The 22,060-nt window shown below is 37.8% G+C and overlaps 1 protein-coding gene across 1 annotated transcript in view; it reads right to left on the bottom strand.

The window, feature by feature from the left end:
• The window catches only part of SNRK (SNF related kinase), a 54,315-nt gene that overhangs the window by 11,046 nt on the left and 21,209 nt on the right, over nucleotides 1-22,060 (bottom strand). Inside the window, exons 4-6 of the mRNA XM_075921959.2 lie at nucleotides 7,652-7,793; nucleotides 5,269-5,481; nucleotides 265-399 (exon numbers count right to left, since the gene is read on the bottom strand). Coding sequence (XP_075778074.1) covers nucleotides 265-399; nucleotides 5,269-5,481; nucleotides 7,652-7,793 — 490 coding nt within the window. The remainder of the gene's footprint in view (nucleotides 1-264; nucleotides 400-5,268; nucleotides 5,482-7,651; nucleotides 7,794-22,060) is intronic.

Here is a 22,060-nt window from a genome sequence, read left to right as displayed (position 1 = left end):
AGTTTAATGAAATGTAACTACCATCAATAGAAGAAAATAATACAAAATCATTTCTTTATCAGACATACATATGATTTAGTTATCACCTTCCCATGGCAGATATAAATAAGCTTCAGTATAGATTTTCATATTTCAGCTGCATTTCCCCCAAGACATTTGAAAGAAGCAGCGAAAGACTATTTTTCTGTTTTAAAACACAGTATCTTGGAATTTTAAAACATTCTGATTAAGTTGACTAAATCACTGAAGTGTCTAGATTCTCACCTGAACTGAGCTTTGATGTTGCTGGGGCTTGCAGATCTGGTCTGAATTTCTTTTTCCTGTTTCTCTCTCAAAATTCTCTCAGCTAGTAAGAAGTAAGTAGCAGTGATGTGATTGTACTTGTTAGTTTCCAGGGCCCTAAGGAAAACAAAAATGGAACATCACATACCAATGATGTTCTAAAACTGGACACATAGCTGACAATGTAGAATGCTTTACACAGAAAGTTCCTGAAAACAGAATTTAGTATTTTTAACATCCTGAAACAGGGCTTTTGAGTTATTAAGAAACTGGGCAACCAAATATGGCAAGTTCAATAATTATATAATGATATATTTAGGAAAGCATCCAGAGGCTTAATAATTTTTCCTTTATTACATATATTTAAGCAATAACATCGATAGAAAATGAGACTGTGCTCCAATAATGGCATTTCTCACGGACAAATATGCTGAGGTGAAGTGGAAACGTTTAGTTTTGAAGAAGCTGGAGCAAAATCTTACATTCCCTCGGTATTGGTGTCATAGCAAACTTACAACAAAACTGACCTTTTAAGGTTATTAAAGCAGTTGCCTAGATGCTACAGTCTACCAGAAGATCTAACATAATGGATAAAATAGGGTCTGACATGGCCTTTAAGACATTTTTCCAGAGCTACTACATACATTTAAAATATTTTTAGAAACCAAACATTTAAAACTTCTAGATCCTGAATTTGTTTTTTAATACCCAGAAAGTTAAGACATTTTGTTTTTATAACTCACACTAATAGACTAGAAGAGACCATCATGATCTTCTATTTTGATCTCCTGCATGCTGCGGGCCACAGAACCTCACCCATTCACTCCTCCAATAATAAACCCCTATCCTTTCGCCCAGTTACTGAAATCCTCAAATCACTGTTTAAAGACTTCAAGTTACAAAAAATTCACCATTTACACCAGTTTTACCTGCAACTGGCCTATGCCCCACGCTGCAGATGCAGACAGCTCCAGTCCCCCTAGGTTTCTGCCAATCTGACCTAAGGTAAAATTCCTTCCAGACCTCAATGCAGCGATCAGTTAAACACTGAGCATGTGAGTAAGACCCACCAGCCAGACATCTTGGAAAAAATTCTCTGTAGTAACTTAAAGCCCTCCCCATCTAGTGCCCTATCTCTAGGCCACTGGGGATTTTTGCTACTGGCAATTGCCAACAAGTAACATACTATTATAGGCAGTCTCACCATACCATCCCCTCCATCAACTTAACAAGCTCATTCATGCAGCCATTTAAGCTTTTCTGCTCCCCAATGCTCCCCTTGGAAGGCTGTTAAACATTCATTATTTTAAAAAAAGCTTTACTGGTGCAAACTAGGCAGCCCTCCAGCAATTTCACTGGATGATATGTTATTTGTTACATTATATTAATAACTAGAAATAGACAATTTAAAAAATTCAAATCATTAGATGATTAATCATGTTAGTAATATTGTATAACAAAGCAATGTTTGCAAAAATTACTTAGGAAAAAAATGTAGCTTTCCTTCCATCTCAAAATAAACTATTTGCATTAAAACAGCCTCGCTTTCAAAGGTAACAGATGTAGCACAGATTAGAATAAGCATTTTACATTTTTAAGGGTCCTGAACAAGGGAGATTGCTGGACCAGGTGAGGTCAGGCCTCCAAGCTCTGCCCAGTCTCCACTCCAGCTCTGGCCAGCATGCTCCCCCTAGCCTGTCTGCCTGCCAGGTCTCTGGTACCCCTAGGCTGTGTGACAGATGCTGCTATATAACTTTTATAGACCATTTTACATCTTAAAAACTCCAATTTAAAATTTGATCATGGACCAGAGAGTTTCAACCTTTACTATATTTTAATTTTAAGGTACCTTTCCATTTTAAAGCACAATTCCTAAATTTTATTCCTACTACAGGTTGGACGTCCTTAGTCTGGCACCCGCAGGACCTGAGCTGGCAACATTCTTGGTCCCAAAAGACCATCGATGTTGCTGGACCAGAAAGCCACAGAGGTTGCCAGTGGCTGGAAGCAAAGCCAGTCTGATGGGCCAGTGGCTTAAGGGTAGTGGAGCCCCAGCAAGCAGGCAGGCTGGGGCCAGCATTCTGGTCAGGGCAGATGAGTAGCCCTGGCAGAGCTCAGAAGCCTGACCTCACCTGGTCCAGCAATCTCCCTTGTTCAGGACGGCTCAGGTCCTGATGGTGCCAGACTAGAGACATCCAACCTATAGTAGGAATAACTAATAAAACATAGTATCATAAGCTTTCATATGCAAAACCCACTTCCTCAGATGAGTGAAGGACTACTAGTTTTTAAAGATACAGATTAACACAGCGACCCATCTGAGACTAACAAAACATGTCAATCATCCTTAATCTTTTGATCGGTTGCATGCATAATTTTCACTTGTCAGAAACTGGTTCAAAACACAGCATAATTTTAAAACTTGTCTTTGCTTGGCTGAAAAATGGAAGTAGAACAGATGGTCAGTGCTAGACTGAGGAAATGCACCAGACTCCATCAGATAAGCTGTGCTTCTACTCTGAAAAGTGACCCAGTAGGTTCACCAATGCTTATCAACAGAGCTCGCCAAACCGCGGCGAGCCCCACTCGCCAGCCGCGCTGTCCGGCGATCTGCACATGCACAGATCGCCAGAACCCAGCTCTTCCGGGTTACAATCTACTCGCCATGGGTGAGTAGATTGTATAATTTGTCGAGCCCTGCTATCAAATCCTCTCAGGGTACATCTATACTGCAAGGCTATTTCAAAATAAACTATTCCAGAATAGTTATTCCAAAATAACTTATTTCAAAATAGCACATCTACACTGCAGGGAAGCCTCAAAATTAATCTGAGTCAGGCTTCCCTAGTGCATACATGCTATCTCGATTTAGAGCCCCAGGAAGCACTGGGGAGAAATAACTTAGCCCCTCACCAGGGCCATTCTATTTCAAAATAGCAGCAGTGGAGCATCTACACACACCTTATTTTGAAATAGCTATTTCAGAATAGGCGTTATTCCTTGTGGAAAGAAGTTTACAGATTTCAGAATAAGATGTCCGTTACTTCGAAATAATGGAATGGCTGTGTAGACGCTCACATTTATTTTGAAATAATGCTAGTTATCTCAAAATAGCAGTGCAGTGTAGACGCACCCTCAGAAGGCAAGCAATTTTAACATTTGTATTTTTCTGCCAGCCGTGCAAATATACAGTGTGCTTTGGCAATTAAGTTGTGTTCTTCCTCTCACACACGACCATCATCACCTTTAAAACATTTTGTTGGCCAAGTTTTCTCTTCATCTAACCTTTGTGCAATCCCTATAATCTTCAAAGGTCTCAGTGAATTTAACAGGAGCCTTGTCTTTTGATTAACTTGGATTCAGTCTTTTCCATTGATTTCAGTGGGCATTGGATCACGCTTTAAATGAGGCCTTTAGTCATGGTGGATAAAAAGAGATTGAAAAAATTATAAATTGAATTTTTTATTTAAATAGTTTATATAAATCTGATTTTTAATTTTTTGAATAAATAAGTTTTTCATTTAAATACAATAGTTACAATTAAATCTCATCACAAACATGCTACACCTACACTCACAGGGTCATAAAAATGAACTAATGGCTCTAGTCTGTCCAGCCTAACAACTAACTCTTGCTTCTTGAAAGTTCTGGGCCTCCAGTTTCTGTTTCTTAGCAGACTATAAAGTAACATGTGCACAGAAAGACACAGGCAGGATAGGACTAGTTGTGTTCTGTGCTTATATGGTGGTGGACCGTGGCCAAGCATGACAGAGGAGCTAGTTAAAACATTGCCTTAAAAACAAAGCCTTAAAAACAAAAAGACAATATATAGGAAAAGACAGAGGTAGCATAAAAGAAACAGTGGAGTGGACTGGAAACAGAAAGCAAAGAAATTATTCAGCACACACACAGCTTCCTATATTCCCTCACACTTCTGCCACAGAAAAAACTGTCATGGTTTCTGGGCATAAGAGAGACCCTATCTAGGAATATTTTGAGAAATGTGTTCCTTGGATAAAAAAGAACAACATGCCAAGTGTAAGCAGTGCAAGAAGATGATGTAGGGCCTCGCTGCAAGAATGAAACATTATACGGAAAACTGCTCATTGGGAGAAAATGATGAAGATGTAGGTGTGGCTGAGTGAAACAACTGGTTAGGAACTTAAAAGAATTCACTTCGCAATTTCTTCAAGACTCTCTATGCCTTTTAGTAAAAATGTGATTGGACAAGTAAATTCCCAAGCTGTTTGCTGTGTTAAACGTTGCTACAAAAAAAAATGTTTATCTTAGCTAATCCCTAATGGCTTATTTAATCAGTTCACTAAGTTTAGAATCTATCATTAAAGTATACAAGACAGAAAGTTGCAGTAAGAGAAATCTAGAGTTGCCAGTTGCCACTGAGTGTCATTCTTATTATATATTACACAATACAAAATATTGTTTAGAACATCATGGTCCCAAACAATAATGGTGATGCCATAAATCTATGACCCATTTTACCTCAGCATAACTCATCTTTTCTAAGGGAACCCCCCCATACTTGTTTTCTCAAACACACACCCACCCACCCACCCACACCCACCCAGAAGTGCCAGGGCTATCTCAAAAATTAAGTGCACTCTAAGCACAGTCAGTTTTAGCTTTTTTGCTAACTTGATTTAAATCAATGATTTTTTGTGTGATTTAAATCACCTTGAGTTAAATCAATCCACCTTGCGCAGTGCCAATCTTCAGTGGGGTCTCAAATATAAGAGGACTTCTTTTGGCCTACGGAATATTTTACTGGCAACGAGTGAGAGAGGAAGAACCCAAATTTAACTGGCATTCATGGTAAATTCAAAACTCAATGTCTCCTGTGAGGTTTTGGCTCAGCATTTAGAAAGAAGCAAAGACTTTTTTTTTGTGATTGCATTCAATTTTGTAGTAATTCTCAAGTTAAACAGAATGTTAAATGTGTCAGATTGCTTGCAGAAAATTTGTACTTACTCCACTATTGTATCTCGATCTGCTATATCACCAAGAACCATGCGTTGTATTATACTGTTGTGTTCTTCCTCAGAAAGATTTTTGTATGAAACTAGAGGGATATTGTATTTTGTTGCAGGCGACGGGTCAACTCCTTGGAGCCATGGATGATTTTCAATTTCTTCCAAAGATGCTCTTCGCTTTGGGTCTCTCTGAAGCATCCGTGTAATTAGACTAGGGAAAAAAATCTATAAATACAATGTACTGGTATGTTCAGAAAGTAACCAACACCACAGCAAGACAGAGGACTGTTTTTCTTTTGTTACTATCAGCTCATATTAGCCCCTTGAAGAACTTTCAGTAAAAATAACACAAGTATAGTGTGACTGGAAACTGAATCTGCAAAAATATTCTAAATGACAATGCAAAACTGAAACGAACAAAACAACTGATTTATGAAAACTTCAAGCACAGCAAACTCCATCATTTTCATTTGATTACTTGGGCTCTTCATATCTACACTTTTCTAGCTTTCATTTTCTATTTTGGGACAGCATTTTTCACAGTCATGCCCCGAACAAGATGGCATCTAGCTGCTACTCCAACATAAATATTGTTTAATATTAATATATTTTTGTATTGTTATCAAGAATAAGGGATTACAACAAATGTAAAACAGACAAGAGGGTGGGAAAGGTAACACTTTTATTGGGCCAACTTCTTTGGGTGAAAGATACAAGCTTTTGAGATTACACAGATGTCTTCTTCAGATCTGGGAAATGTACTCAGAACAGCAACTAAATAAATTACAAGCACGGACAAGGTAAGGAGTGAACATGTTGCAAGAGACCATTCAAGGTGAATTGGGCAATTAATATCTCTATAATCATAGGACAAAGGAGGACTAGTGGTTAGAGATTGTTACAATGAGTCAGCAATCTAGTGTTTTCATCGAGTTCATGATTTGTGGAGTCTAGCAGAGTTATGAATTTAAGTTTCCAAGCTTGTCTTCTGAAAGCGTCAAACAAATTGCCTTTGAAGACTGCCTCTGAAGACAAGGACTGAGAAGTCAAATACGAGTGATCACTTGGTGAAGGAAAGTATTCACCCACAGGTAATGGGGTGCAGCACTAGAAAAAAATCACTAGACTACACTGTTCGCATATGAACACAGATATGGCTATTACAGTAAGTACCAGAAGTTTGAAGACTTCACCTGGTCCATGCAAAATATCAGGCTTTGCTTGAATTCCAGTGTGTCATAGGAGGAAACCTCCTCAAATCCTATACAGACACTAGAACAGTGGTCCCCAAACTGTGGAGGATGCAGCAAGCTCCAGCCAGCCCTCACAGGAGAATGGGGAGGTAGCCACACCCTGCCCCATTCTGCACCAGTCCTGCCTCCCAAGCCTCTGTCCCCTACTCTTGGACTAGTCACAATTCTGCTCCTGGCCTGAAGGGCCATGGACACATTGCGTTGCTGGTAAGGGGAGACAAAAGAGCAAAAGTTTGGACACCACTACACCAGGAGATTTAAGACATTTGGAGTGGTGAAATATTCTATCATTTATGGAGGACTAGCTATGCTTGCAAAATGATTCTAACTCAGAAAGAGGGACTCTCACGTTAAAGGAATCTACATTTAAGGGTTGAAGTCTCCAAGCAAGCAAACTGGCTTCAACAAATGGGGAATAGTGAACTATTCAAAACTGTCAGAGTTGCCGTAAATATTTCAAAATGAGTCATGATTCTTAAGTGGCATGTGCTGTTTGCAAAGATATTTTCCCTCAATTCCCAGTAAATTTATTTGGGGGTTATAATTTTAGTGGGAGACAAGCAAAAGCCTGATGCAGTGTTCTTGAGCATAAGAACCAGACACAATATCCTTGAACAACTGTTCAGACAAAGGTTGAAAACGGGTCAGGAGACCAAAAGGGGCAATTGTCCCAGGGACCAGATATTCAAAAGGACCCAGAGCTCCTGGCAGCCTCTGCTGCTACCACAGTGGTAGAAGAAGGGGGGAGGAGGCATGGCATGCTCCCGATGAGTCTGAGGGTTTGCTGCCACCGGCCCTGCGCCTTCCAGGAATGCAGAACTGCAGCCCCACCTTGCCCCCTGGGCTGAAAACATTTACAAGGAACAAATTCAATCAACTTTGATAAAGGGTGAGAGAGGCAGAGACTGAAGACTCTGTAGTAACGGTGTGCAAGAAGCTACCTAATCCATGCAGACAGAAGAATTAACAAGTTAAGGAAATGACTGGTAACACAGCAGGGAATTTTAGCATTGGAAGTTCTGGAAAAACAATAAAAAGTTCCCAGAACCCAACAAACAAGATTCTAGATAATTTGCTGGTAGCATACATTTCTATGAACACTACCAAATTATTTAATATTTTACTTACTCTTTACATTCTTTGGACACATGTGATGGCACTGTGTATTTGCAGTCCATGATCATAGTCAGTGTTTCGCTATCATTTGCTTCTTGGAATGGTGGTTGTCCACATACCAGCATGAATAGGATAACACCCAGGCTCCATATATCTGTAAATTATAAAAGATGTTTTAACATGTGTTGCCAAAAAGACACCAAAATACTGCCAATGTAAATTGTTAGAAACCTTAACTGAAATTCAGCAAACTAATTTAAGTATTATCATTGGGCTATCTTTAGTGGCTTCGACAGTAGAATTTATAATTCCTTTGCAATGAAGTACAAAATATAGCAGGCTCCATATTTTATTAGACAGCTCTATGATTTTGGATGGAAAGTCCAAAATTAGTGATTTCAATTCATGCAGAAAAATTCAGGAGTACATTAAAATCTTAAATACATATCTATTTCATGACACCTCTAGTTTTGGCAGAATTTAATACTGAATTTCAATAAAAGTTTATTTATTTACATTGTAAAAGATTTACAGTTACAATTAATTGTGAGAAAAACTTCTGAATTTGTTAACAGAAACCCATCCCATTTTGTGGCAAATGTTTATTCAGTCAGTGAATATTTTGCTCACTCAAAGACTAGAGTATATTTGGACTACCTTATAACTGGGCATAGACTACTGAAAGCCAAGTTTGTAGCAACTGCATATTCCCCTTTTGGAAGACTAGAATACACAATTCTCAGTATTTTCATGTTACTGAGGCACTGGAATAACCTTCATTTTTAGGATTTTTGGGATAATGATGAATTAGATATTTTATTTTACTGGTAAATCCCATATTTCTTTCATATGACTGTAGATAATTTAATCAACTTCACTGCTTGTAACTGGTATTATCTTCCCCTTTAAGCAGTTACATTTTTCTAAATTATTTTGAAACAGTCAAACATTTAATGCAGTAAACAAATGGATTTCTAGTAAATGCCTTCCCATTACTGCTTGTAGAAAAATAAAGTATTCATTTTCCCAAAAAGATTACAAGTAATCACAGTAGTACATCTGAGTAGTATGTCACGTTTTCCTACACATGCAAGTGCCTGAATCTATTGACTGAATTTTTAAAAGTTAACTCTCAGAAGGAAACCACTACTAAGAAACTTCACGAGACAAATGATAATCAGCAAAGAGATCTGAACTGTTACAGATAGCAGAGAAACATACAGTACTGACTAACAGATAATACCTAGGAGTGAAGGCAATGCAATAAGACTCGAAAATATTTTCCACTTTCTGTGGCTTATTCAGAGCACAACTATATTGCAAACAAACAAAAACATAAACCCACCCATACCATAGCAGCGAATCTCAGTCCAAACCAACTGTTATTGGCTCGCACTATGGGGCTAAAAATTAGGGATGTTAAAATACTTGCATTCAGGTAAACATGTAACCACTGAAAAGTTCAGCAGATACACGTTCATATGTGGGGAGCAGGCAGCCCTGCAGGATTCCATTGTTAATGACAATAAAGGCAGCCCCATGATAAATTAGTTTGCTAAATTTCAGTTAATGTTTTTAACACTTTATACTGGCAGTATTTTTGTGTGTCTGACAATACAAAAGCCTGCCCATCTCCTCCTTCCCCGTTACATGCAGGCCTCCCCACTAGAGATGTAAAGGACTAGTCAACTATCAGATAAGCAAACGCTTATTGTATAGTCAACTAGTCACTTCCTCCCCTGCTGCCTCTATCAGATAGAGGGGTAACAAAGGGGGTGCTTCAAAGCATCAGCACTGCTTGAAGCCTGGGACCAGACCCTGGGCTCCACATGGCGCTGCTACTTTGAAACACTGCGTGCAGCCCAGGGCCCCAGCTGATCCTGGACTCCATGAAGCGCTTTTACCTTTGAAAGGCGGAGGCACCCTATAGACTAATCGAACTGTTGATGCAAAATGCATCAACAATTCGATCAGTCAATTAGTCGATACTTAACATCCTTACTCCCCACCCATCCACGCAGTTACCACTGTATCAGAGGCAGCAGCATGGAAGGGGGGAGGGAGGTGCAGGAAGCTAGCTCCCTATCAGATCATTTAATTCAGGCTCTGAAACTCTCTGCCTTGGAGTGTCATGGGAAGGATGCAATATAGATGTCAGAGTAGTTAACATTCTCAAAGTTAGGGTACTATTACATTTCACTTTGCGGTTTGTAAACCATATACATTTATTCATTTTTAAAATAAATACTCATTTTGCTAATTATACATTATTTATTCTTTATATAGTTCAGCTAAACAATAGGAGTAATTCAGCCTCATTTTCTTTAGAAATCTAACTTACGATAAATACTAGACAAGAAGATTTACCCACCATTTCTTCAGTCCTCAATTTTTGTTTTTTGAAAAATAAAAATGAAAAATGTACATGCTTCATTTAAATCATTGCTCTGGGACGGGGTTGAGGATTAGGGGTTCAGTATGTAGGCTGCCCTGGGGAGAGAGAACTACCCCAGCCCACTCTCACTGTAGCAAATTGGGGCTAGGTGAGAAGCACCTCTCCATGGCCACTGCAGCTCCAGTGAGCAAAGCCAGGAAAGTAGTGCATGTCCCCAGGTGGTGATAGGTCCAGATTCCTCTGACTCCTGTGCTCCCTAGCCGAGGGTCGCATCCCCCGTACTCCACCCAGGCCCCCCCTTCTGATAGTCCGGCATATCTGATAATCCGGCACCCCCTGGGTCCTAAAGGTGCCAGATTATTGGAAGTTTACTGTAACTGTTTCATTAACAGCAATGTACTGTATTAGACAGCACTCTAGTATTTCATAAGTTTTGGGAGACTAAATACCTGATGGAGAGCCATGTCTAAGAACTTAGTCTTTTTTTCCTTTTATGATCATCAACAGGATTTTGAACTTCACATATTTTGCTGCTAGTAATTAATTTGGAAAATATTGGTTTTTAATACCAACACATGAAAAAAATCCAAGACAAACTCTTGATTATATTCAAACTTCAGTAAGTACTGACCTGCCTGCGTAACTTTTTTAGCCTTCCATATTTTTATGTTATTATGGAAGTCATCACTTTCACAGATGTACAAAACAAATAACAGGTTTAACAAAGACCCTAAAACAGTGCTTGAAGGCTTTCTGCATTGCCTAGATACTTTCTTTGAACATGACAGCTTCAATAATTCTGTGCGAAATTCAGAACTATTTATTATTGCAAACTTAATTAACAGTGTTGTGGATTCCAGGCAAACATGGTATTATTTCCTCATAACAATCTGTACTTTTTTACTCTTGAGTTTTGTAACACATTGTGTTCAAATGCAACCAGGAAATCAATGCATGTAGAAACAAAGGTGCAGTTTCCATTCCCACCCTTTCTCTAAAGAAACTGTGGTTAAAGAGACAGAACTTTAAGCTCTCTGCTCGTCACATCAGAAGCTATAGCAAGCAACTGGCAAAATGACTTGGGCAGCAGTCTCAAGGACACAAAATACTTACCTCAATAGCGCTTTAAGAGTTTTCTGAGAACTAGCAACAGTATCTAAGTGGAAATAATACAACTGAAAGAAAATCTAAGCCTAATTTCTAAAAGGAAATAGACTATTAGAGATCATATGAGACCAATGGAAGACTTGGCACGCTCCCTTCCTTTAATGGTATAGAGAACTGAGGTCTGAATTCAGTGTACTACAAGCAAGGGCTTTGTCTAAAACCTTTTGCAGAGAAAGTGGTGTAATCTATTCAGGGAGCAGACCTTTAGGAGGATTATGGCTTTAAAAAGAAGTGTGCCTAAAATTCTTATTGGCCAACTGCAAGGACAAGAGAAGTTGGAAAAAACGAGTTATTAAAAAAAATCCCTAATTGGGGCAATGTTCCCCTCCCAAAAGCCATGAGTCTGAATGCTCCACTCTCATGCAAGGACATTACTATTTTATTAGGAAAAAACTTAAAAAACAACAAATAGTCTAGTAGCACTTTAAAAACTAAAAAAATAGCTTCAGAGGGCTAGCCGAGTTAGTCTAGTAGCACTTTAAAGACTATTTGTTGTTTTTTAAAAGTTTTTCCTATTACAGACTAATAAAACATGTAGATGGTATCATGAGCTACCCTCTGAAGCTATTTTATTAGGGTCTTTTTTTCTTAGGGTCACTGAATGAACTGTGGGCTACATGAAAAGCAGCAGCAAAAAATGTCAAAAAGTATGGACATCTGGACATCAATGTTTTCCTCCTTAGGTGGCTAAACTCTCATCTAAGAACTCAACAAGTGACCATGCCACAGAAAGAATGAAAAGAAGCAGCAAGCTCATCAACCGGTAAACCAGAAGACCTTTTCAGTTCCCCATCTGTTTTCTTTTCTTAGAGAATAGAATTCTTTCCAAGAAAAAGATACCAATTAGTACACTTTAAGGTCAAAAGTTTTGCCTACCAAGAAAAATGAGAGGATAATCTACTAGTTAAAGCATGGACTAGGACTCCGGAAATCAAAGTTCAATTCCCAGCTTAGCCACTGACTTTCTGTGCAGCTTTGGAAAAGTTAATCAATCTACCCTGTCCCTCTGTTCCCCCATTTATAAAGTGATCACTGTGAGGATTAAATCCATTAATAACTATGAGGCACTCAAGTACCATGGTCATGAGAGGCAATTAACTACCTTTAAGATTACCAATATTTAACAGTGACAGACCTCCCTGAACTTCTTCCTCTGTTTGCCTTTGATATATTCTATAAGGCTTCATTAGGAGTGTTTATTTGGCAAAGGGAAATGGTATACGAGCAGAGTATAAATAAAAGTTATGCATTATGATGCCATAATGGTTGAAGACTCCACTCAAATCAGGCTAAAATAATGTGTCACAGAAAACAATTAACTAGATCAAATACATTTACTGCTCACCACAAACACTATGTAAAATAAGATTATCAGAGTGCAAAAGGAAGTGGTAAAAACACCTGAAGAAAGACAGGAAATGTTTAACATCTCTTCGGCGTAATTTCATAGTCAAAGACACTTTAAGATAGCAGAAGATATGTTGTATGAATAGGAATGACCCAACATCGAACAAGATTTTTTGGTTAAAGTGTTATGTTTTAACCCACTCAGCCTAGAAGGATGTCTACAGTTTTCCCCCATATTGTAAGAAATATGGACAAATTAGTACTTTTTAGCTATTCTCATCTAAGACTAAGTGTACTTTTTTAAAAATTAGTGTCAATACAATTTTTAAATCTGTTCTACTGCTAAAATTCCTGAACATTGTAAAATTAAGGGCTGGTGTCTCAACATTTAGAGCCTTTATGTATACTTGGCTTTTTTCTTTCCTTTCCTGTTTGTTTTTTAGCCATTCATACCTTCATATAGGACACACCACTAACACCTTTCTCCAAAAGAGCTGAAACAGACTTTTTCTTACTAGAATTCACAACTCAAAATATTTAACAGCACAGCTTGCCAGCAACTTCAAATTAACAATCTTTTCTGTGCCATGGACAAGATGCACTGCTAGATGTTTTTTGGATTCTTCCTATAGATGCCTACCATTCCTCATAGCATATTAATTTACCACATAATCTTGTCATTTCCTTATATATTTGTTTCTATTATCTTCAAGAGTGACAGTTGGTTATTGTGTGGTCTTAACCTCACAACTAATTTAAGAGCTCTTTGGTGATGCCCTCATTGGGGTTTACACATGGTCTTTCATGTGCGAGAGCATGCTTCCTCTGTCTTGGCAAGGACCACATTAAAGAGAGAGCTGTTTGATCTGCAGATTGTTCAAGACACTCAAGTGGCTTGGGACCTTCACCTGAACAAGTTCAAACAGGCCATTGGTCTGATTTGACACCAAGGCCCTCATCAAGTCAGAGGTTACCCTTCAGTTCCAAGAGTGCTTCACATTCCAGAGCAGGTGCCTCTGAAGAAATGGAGTTGTGCTCCATCATCTGCACTGAGGAAAAGACCAAGATAGACCAGTAAATTCCTTAAAAAGAAGCTTTACTCTCATGTTGTTACACCCCGGGCAAGGGGCCTGCCTGGCAGGTCCAGCAGCAGGGGGGAAGATGGCCTGAAGGCTGGGTCAGGGTTGGGGGTAACTGATAACAGGGGGGCCAGAAATGACCTCCCCTGGTTGAGCAAAATCTTTCATCTGGGACCAGTCAGGTCCTGAAGGTACCAAACTAGAGAGATCCAACCTGTGGTAAAAACCACAGTGCAGATTTCAGGGTAGGATTTGACCTTTAGGACCACTGACCTAATTATTCACTGCTGTAATTACTAGCATAAATATAGATGTGAGGATTTTTAATTATGAATCAACTAGCAGCACCAGAAACACTTCACATACTTCTAACACTCTTTAAAAAGGTCAATTAGGAAAGATATGTCCATTAAAGATTCTCAGAACCATAACGACCAGGACAGTGTGCATTCAACTTCCTTACATAACACAAAGTCACTGTCATGGAAACAAAGCCATGTCACTGGCTGCTCCTGCCATTGCGGTCTCAAATAAAGTGAGCATCAGAGAGAAGCTGAGCACATCTCTTATATTAAAGTGCATGGAATACAGGAAGTATATCCATTTTCATATTGCTTAAGAACCAAACTCCAAGTTAAACATTTATTCCATTCTGAAGGCATGATGTAGTCCTGAGCTCATCAGTGTGGCTCTCAATTTGTGTTTTACAAAGGCTGTCTGTACCTTTTATATCAAGTGAATATCTGCTAGAATTTCTGCCATATTTCAAAAGCTATAGACCATCATCCTGTATTGGTACATTTGTGATTGCAGGTCTCTCTCAAAATAGGCATAGGTTAGCCAAAGCAGGCATATTATTCTATTACTGAATCTGGAGTCTGTTTATTAAAGCAATTTATTCCTGACTCTTGTTGGAACAAGCAATGCTTTTTCAACATCACAGATATACAGTCGATAGATACAATCTTTCAGGTGGGTAAAACAGAGCACCTTGTATAGCATTCAGTAATGTGGAGTAACTGAAAACAGAGTCTAAATAAAGTTCTCATCTATTACAGTAAATCTTTAATTTAATTTTTAAATAAGCAAATTAATACCAGTTTTAATAGTTATTCTTCATTAAAACAAAAAATATCCTTTTACTTTATTCAGATTATGTGAGAAAACTTGAGTTTACACAATATATGTACAACACCAAGAGTTTAATTTAGCAAGGAGACCATAGAAATCCCATGTTATAGAACTCTTTCCACAGACAAGCATCATGGCTGTTTCTGCTCCTTCATACAGCAACTGTACTGCACCAACAAAGTGAAACTAATATTAGTCAGTTTCACCTACTGCTACAGGTACACAATCAATCTGCAACAGCAGCACAAGTACTATTTTCCCCACTGTTCTTTTCTTGGGGGAGCATCTACACTGTAGGGCTTAACTCAAAATAAGCTACGCAAATTGAGCAAAGTCAATTGCATATCTTATTTCGAAATAGCTTATTTCAAAATAGGGAGCATCTACAAAGCACTTATTTCGAAACAGAGCACTCTTCCTCTAACGTCCCTTATTCCTCGTACAACGAGGGTGGCAGAAGTTGGAGTAAGTCCTCCAGCTTGACAGTATTTCGAAATAACTGCCTACTGTGTAGATGCGGACTAAGTTATTTAGAAATAGTGTTGCAGTGTAGACGCACCTTTGGAAAGTGGACAATTATTTTTTTCCCTTCAATCCCCACCACCTTATCTTGCAGTAGGGCTGCAGCAATGGGGTCTGCAGCAGTAGGTTCTCTGTGACTACTATTTTGGAGATTTTTTTTAATAGCAGGTTAAAAAAAAACCACTTATCCCACCTTCCACCGGGGCGTCTGGATGTTGGCTGTCCCGCCCGGTCCCATCCACTGGTGGGATTTGAATCCACCAGTCTGCCCTCCCCAGGCGAATGCCCTATCCCCTAGGCCACACCAGAACCCACTCCACCAACTTAGGGGACTGGTCTTGATGACCTCTCAAGGTTCCGTCCAGGTCTATGCTTCTGTGATTTTATTCCTGAGTAGTGTTTTCCTAGAAAACTGGCTAGGACAGCATCCCTTCACTACTATTATGACAGTAATGGCACTACCATAGATGCAATACTGAGAAAGAAGAGGCCCAAAGAAGAACAAGGAGGAATCAAGACACACAGAAGAGAGACAGTAGTGGAGAAAGAACAAGCTGACTACATGAATGCATGCTACTGAGACAACAGGAAGTAGAACTCTAAAGGTAGTTTAATGATGATTCAAGTTAACCAACTACAATCCCTTCATTCCAGGTTGAGGGGGACAAGAAACATTGTGCAGAAGGCATTTTTTACCTTCAAGGAAGATGGGAAAGGGCTAGTGGAAGAGAAGATATGACTTGGCACGAATCACTAAGCATCTCTGGCTAACTGAAGGAGCATAAGCGACGAGGAGTCCTGTGGCACCTTATAGACTAACAGATTTATTGGAGCATAAGCTTTCATGCATCTGACGAAGTGGGTCTTTGCCCACGAAAGCTCATGCTCCAATAAATCTGTTAGTCTATAAGGTGCCACAGGACTCCTCATCATTTTGCAGATTCAGGCTAACACAGCTACCCTTCTGATACCTGACACCATGAAGGAGCATGTTGTCTGAAAAATGGGAAAGGCAAACAATAGAAATAAAGTAGCCTAACATTTTGAAAGGAAGTGAGATATATGTAATTACTTTGCATATTTTGCTATTGCACTTAGCGTAAAAAATTGAAGCAAATATATTCACATTTTCTAGTCATTTGAAACTGCAGTACATGTACCACTTGTGGTATGTGAGATTATTGGAAGTGGTATGCTATAACAGGTGATCGGTTCCCTTTAACAGATAATGGGACTGTTAAATTATATGACCCTTAGTTCACAAGGTTCCTCAAGATAAACCCAGCTCTTACAGCACTTCAGGTAAGATTAAAAAGGGAGATGGCAGACTGCCTGGTGGGCAGAATTGTAGGGAAGTTTAAAGCCAGGAGAGACAGACAGGAAAGAGGACTGTGGTATGGAAGTCAGAAAGGAAATCTGGGAATAGCTGCCTGAATTAAAATCCAATCCCAGAAATTGAAAGGACAAAATGTGAGTGTCCAAAGACCAAGAGAGGCTCCATGAAATAGTGCTGGAATCTGGATACTGATGAGCAAGGGAAGGCTTGAATGACTGTATGGTTCCAGTAAAGAGGCCCCTAACTAAGAGGAAGGAGCTGTGAGACCAGGATATGAGGAGATGTGGGACACTTTCCAAATGCTTAAAGATATTAAGGCATAAAATAAAATGTGTGCAAAGAAATTTGCATGTGGTACTTCAAACATCCATTTTTTAATAAGGTGCTAAGTAGGCACATGAGCCACTAAAGTTAGGGAACTTAAGCTATTCTGTTCTAAGCTATTTGTATAGTTACAGCTGAAAGTTGTTTATTCTTTATATAAAGCTAAATCAGTTACTATACCAGGCCTTGGCCAATAAAAACTAGAAGTTAGTGCTAGAAAGATCAGCCAAAACTGGACAAAGAGGTTGGAGCTGTTGAAACTTGTCAGAATATGTGGGGACATGGCTGACCATATTTATAAGAAGTGCAAACAAGCAAATCATTTTCACACTAAGGGTTACAAAAGAGAATGAAAAGTTAAGTGACAGATTTTGGTGCAAATTCAAATGCCCTTAAGCTATCTGATCATCCAAAATTTCATGAGCTGTTTTCTTTAAAGGGGCAGGATAAGATCCTAACGTCTCATTCAGCAAAAGTGATAACTTTCTAATGGAACAGATTATTAAAAATACAGAAAATCTAATACTTGGGCAAAAGCTGATTGATTTTGAAAGCTGAATTATATAAATACTGTTTGATATATGGTCTTAGTAGATTTATTCTTCAGTAAAATGAAAACACATTTGCATCATGCTATGCTCAAAGTTGTTCAAAACACATTCCTTAAAAAAAAGAAAATGGCACTCCTGGCAGGAATCTGTTACAGTTTTTGAAGAGCAAGACAATATACTGTAGCCCTTTTGTTACTACTGTACTAAAAACAGCCATTGTATGCATTGGAAATGCTGTTTCTACTATAAGGTACACAGAGATAGGATCTCTGATTAAACTACACATGTGCTGACTTTGGGAAGTGGACTAAATTAGTTCCAATGTAATCCTCCTTAACCAACATAATTTAAACAACTAATACTGCTGTTTTTATAAATACACAGACCTTTGGATTGAATTTTCATTTAAAAATGCTTCAAATGCACACAAAAAAACATCAATATAATTCAGTCTCATGTTTAACTCAGCTGTTTATTTAGCCATTGTAAACAGGCAGGGGCTTTACATTTTGTTCTAGAAGATGGAAAGAGTTAGGTATGTTCTCCATTCTAACACTTTCAAAAGGCATCAACTGCAAGGTTTTCTCCTTTTTAAAAAGCTATAAGTAAAATAATCACTATTAGTTGGATTAGTCACCAAGAAAATTCAGATACAACCCCTTTAAAAAAAGCAGTGAAAGTACACCAGATTAATACTTTTGATGATTAGCGTCTCTGTACCCCAGCAAAAATACTTTTTACTTATTGAAGCACATGACTGAAAATCCAAATAATGTCAGTTCCACCTTTATAAACAGTTCCTGTTTTCTGTACAAACTGACAAACATTACTTTTCTTTGGTAAAAACCACAAACACTAAAATATCCATAGAAGAGTGAATATTAAACTATTAGCTTAAAACAGATGGAAATATAGTTCATGTTTTTATTCAAGTACTTTTGACTCATCATTCAATGACAACTATGGCTCACATTCCATAGGAGGCATGTTTACAGAAGACATCGACAAAAAGAACTTAAAGGGGCTTGCCTACCCTTTTTCCTCATTTAAGTCCCAAGCTTTTTTCATTGCAAGAGTAGGTGGGGGTTTCTGGGTTGTTTATATTCATGATATAGTTCTGCAGTTGAATCTACATTGTTTTCATAGATTTCTACTGCTCAAATACACAATGCTGAATTTATCAATAATTAAATAGTTTGAGAGGAGGTGAAAAAATTCACCTTATGACTTGCCAGTGAGTTATTATTCCAATACACAAATTAATTTTTCTATGAACGTTAATTTTTAAAAGAAGATGGGAGCAGCTTTTCCTTTGAAAAGAGCAGATTCCCAGGAAGGAACATTTCATTTTGACTTTTTTCCTGAGTGTCAAACATATACAGCAGATGTTATTTATTTGGAAGATGTAGATAAACTTGTTCATAGAAATCTCATAAGGCAACTTGCAAATTTGTTTGACTGACAAATGAAAAGTATTCCTTTCCAAAAACATAGCATATGGTACAATAATCTTTTAATGTTTATTTTTGTGAGTCAATTGCACAACTTTAAACATGCTGAAGGATTAAACAAAGAGACGTTTAAGATTTCTAAATATGAGTATCTGAATTATAAGCACTATAATACTATCATCAGATCTATATCTATATATGCAAAATTTTGTCAGCAGTATTACATAAATAACAAGAATGTATGTTTCCAAAAGACAAATTCATCGGGACTTCACAGCAAGGAATCACTGTTCCACTATAACAAGACATATTGTGCTCAAGAGAACTCCTTTTTTGTACAAGATAAGCAAGAGGTAAGGACTGCCTTGGTGTACCGGCTAAATTTAACTTTGGTAATTAAACACTGCACTGAGAAGTTTCCTCTAGCATTTTACTTGAATAAGTTATTCTTCATTTCCTCTGGAGATGATGGCTGAATTAAGATGCATTAATCCCTATGTACATTTTATTGTGATTTAAGTTAAGTAAAAGATACTGAATATATCTAAGACACTATTATCTGTTGCCTTACTGGCTCAAGCTGTTCAAGAGGGTATAAAGATCACTCTAAGAACAATAAAGACGATGCAAATAAGGTAGCATGAAAGAGAAGAGTTGTGTGTATTAAGGGGAAATTTATGTTCCCCTTTCACTCAAGCCAACAATTCCATTACTTGTGTAACAACTGAAACTGGTTAGAGTTAACATCATGACCATAAAAATGCATTTCTATACTGATACTGGACATGACTTTTTAAACCATATTATGTGTAAATGATGCCAAAATTGAGACAAAACAAAGAATGTTTTCAAGACACATAACAGCCACTTTTTCAAACAATCACTAAAAATTTCAAAAATTGAAAATAGTCAAATTATATTCTTATTTTTCATCTGATCGCTTATTACTATTATTGCCTATCAATTTTAGTCAAGCACTGAAATTTACCTTACACTAAACAGTTACTCTATTTACAAAAGTACAAGTCTCCAAAGGTATTGCAATAAAGGAACTTTTAGAGAGGAGGGAGGACACAGATGTGGATTTTCAAGACGTTTAACTGTCCAATTTTCATAGCAAAGATTAGTATCCACGATAGTTTTTATTTTGACAAGGTATAATTTTAATCTCATTCTGAGTATGTTAAAATCCCAAATGCTAGGTGCCAAGTACTCAACATAGCAGAATTTATAAGTATTCTATAAGTACATATTTAAAAACTGAATGTTAATAAAACGTCTTTATAAAACTTATAACAGCTGCCATGTCAAGATGTATCCATTATTAATTTACAAGGGACCATTAACAGTACCCAATCTAAATTTCATGAAACAAGAGATAGATATGTTTCCACGTTGAAAACTTTATAGAACAGCAGTTATAAAGCCAAATTTGTATACAGATATACTGTAGCAAGAAATACAGAATAGTATCATAAGCAAAAGTTACCACAGTCAATGCAGTGCTTAGCAACCACATATTTTTAACTTTGTTATAAAAACAGGACTTGGCCATCAGTAAGAACTACCTAAAAATGGTTAGTAAACTATTCAGTAATTGTTGCCCTTAGAGATATGCTGCACATCCATTCCACTTCAGGTGTGTGTATGCCCACTCCTTGGAAGCAGAAGATGTTTTTCCCCACAGCAGTACCCACTAGGGCCAGCACATGCGTCTTCTGCACACTCCTGCTGTCTTACTAGAGACCAGTAAATTTGATTCTAATATGGAGTGGAAGAAAGATGAGTCATGGAATGGATATGTGCAACATCTTGAAAAACAACAGTGACAGAACAGGTTAACAATTTTTTTCCTTCCGGTGATTGCAAATCCAATTCAGGTGACTCACAAAAAGTTTGGCAAGGAGGCTTTCAGAGTCTACCTGAATAATATAACACAATCCACCCAAACCTGGCATAATTTCTTAATGCTTGGGAAATAACGTCTGACCTTCATCCAAACATTTTAGACAAGAGTAAGGGTCATGACTGGCATTGGCTTGTTTAAAGCCTAGAAACTTGGGCATGCCCCAGTACCAAGCATTAACAACACTAAGTACAAATCCAAAATCAAACAAAAATCAAAGTAACAAGTACCACTAACAGTAAACAACTAATGTAACTATTTATAAGGTTTGATAGATTTCACTCTAAGAGAAAATCTGGAAAATTTGAACAAGGAAGCATACATGCTTCCTCAAACTATCAACCACATGCAGTGAGAAGGACCTTTGGAAGGATCAGGGTGGTTCCACCCCTTTATGTCACCAGCTAACATCATCAGCTTGCAATAGTCACATGGACTGCTACAACAGGCACCACTGGGTGCATACGTATCTGAAATGAAAAACACATGCAATCACTCCAAGAAAAGCTTAAAAAAATGTAACAAACTCCATCACTTGAATTAGTTGAGAAATGGTCTTACTCTTTATATGCAATGGCAGAGAACTCTCTTTTACCTTTCCATGACTCAATGGCTGCACAGATTTTGCTTAAGTTTCAATAAAATAAGTGAGCCAAGAATACACCTGAAATTTAGCCCTGAGATAAGTTTTCAGAAAATCCTGAGCAAGCAAAAATCCTGATGTAACCCTGCAGAAGGCATGACGAGTGTGTAGTATTCTTTTAGCTATTTGCCACCTCAGATACCAATGGGAATGTTACTGGGTTCGCGGAATCAATACCTTAACCTTATCGACACCTTTTCAAGCTATTGCTAGAGATCAGTGTATGTGCTTTAAAAGAAAAAAAAAAAAGCTATTAGTCAAACTGAGTGTTCCAATTAAATTATAATAATTATCCGTAGTTTATTCTCCACTGGGCTGGTTGATTCAGTTTACTTATACACACAAAAATTACTTTTGCACTATTAAATATATAGTGAACATTTTATGTACTGAATTGTATTTGACATATAAAGACAACCTCTTTCTACTTTCAAGAAAAAAAACATTGTACTTGGCAGTGGGAAACTGCACCAAATATATAATTTTTCTTGTATTTACTAATGAGTCCCGGCATTGTTTATAAAGTTCAGTCAACCTCCTTACAATATTCTGCAGCAAAGAACACATAA

The sequence above is a fragment of the Pelodiscus sinensis genome, chromosome 2 (genome assembly GCF_052426305.1).
Source record: "Pelodiscus sinensis isolate ZL-2025 chromosome 2, ASM5242630v1, whole genome shotgun sequence".
NCBI lineage: Eukaryota > Metazoa > Chordata > Testudines > Trionychidae > Pelodiscus > Pelodiscus sinensis.
This window is presented reverse-complemented; position numbering and strand designations above follow the sequence as displayed.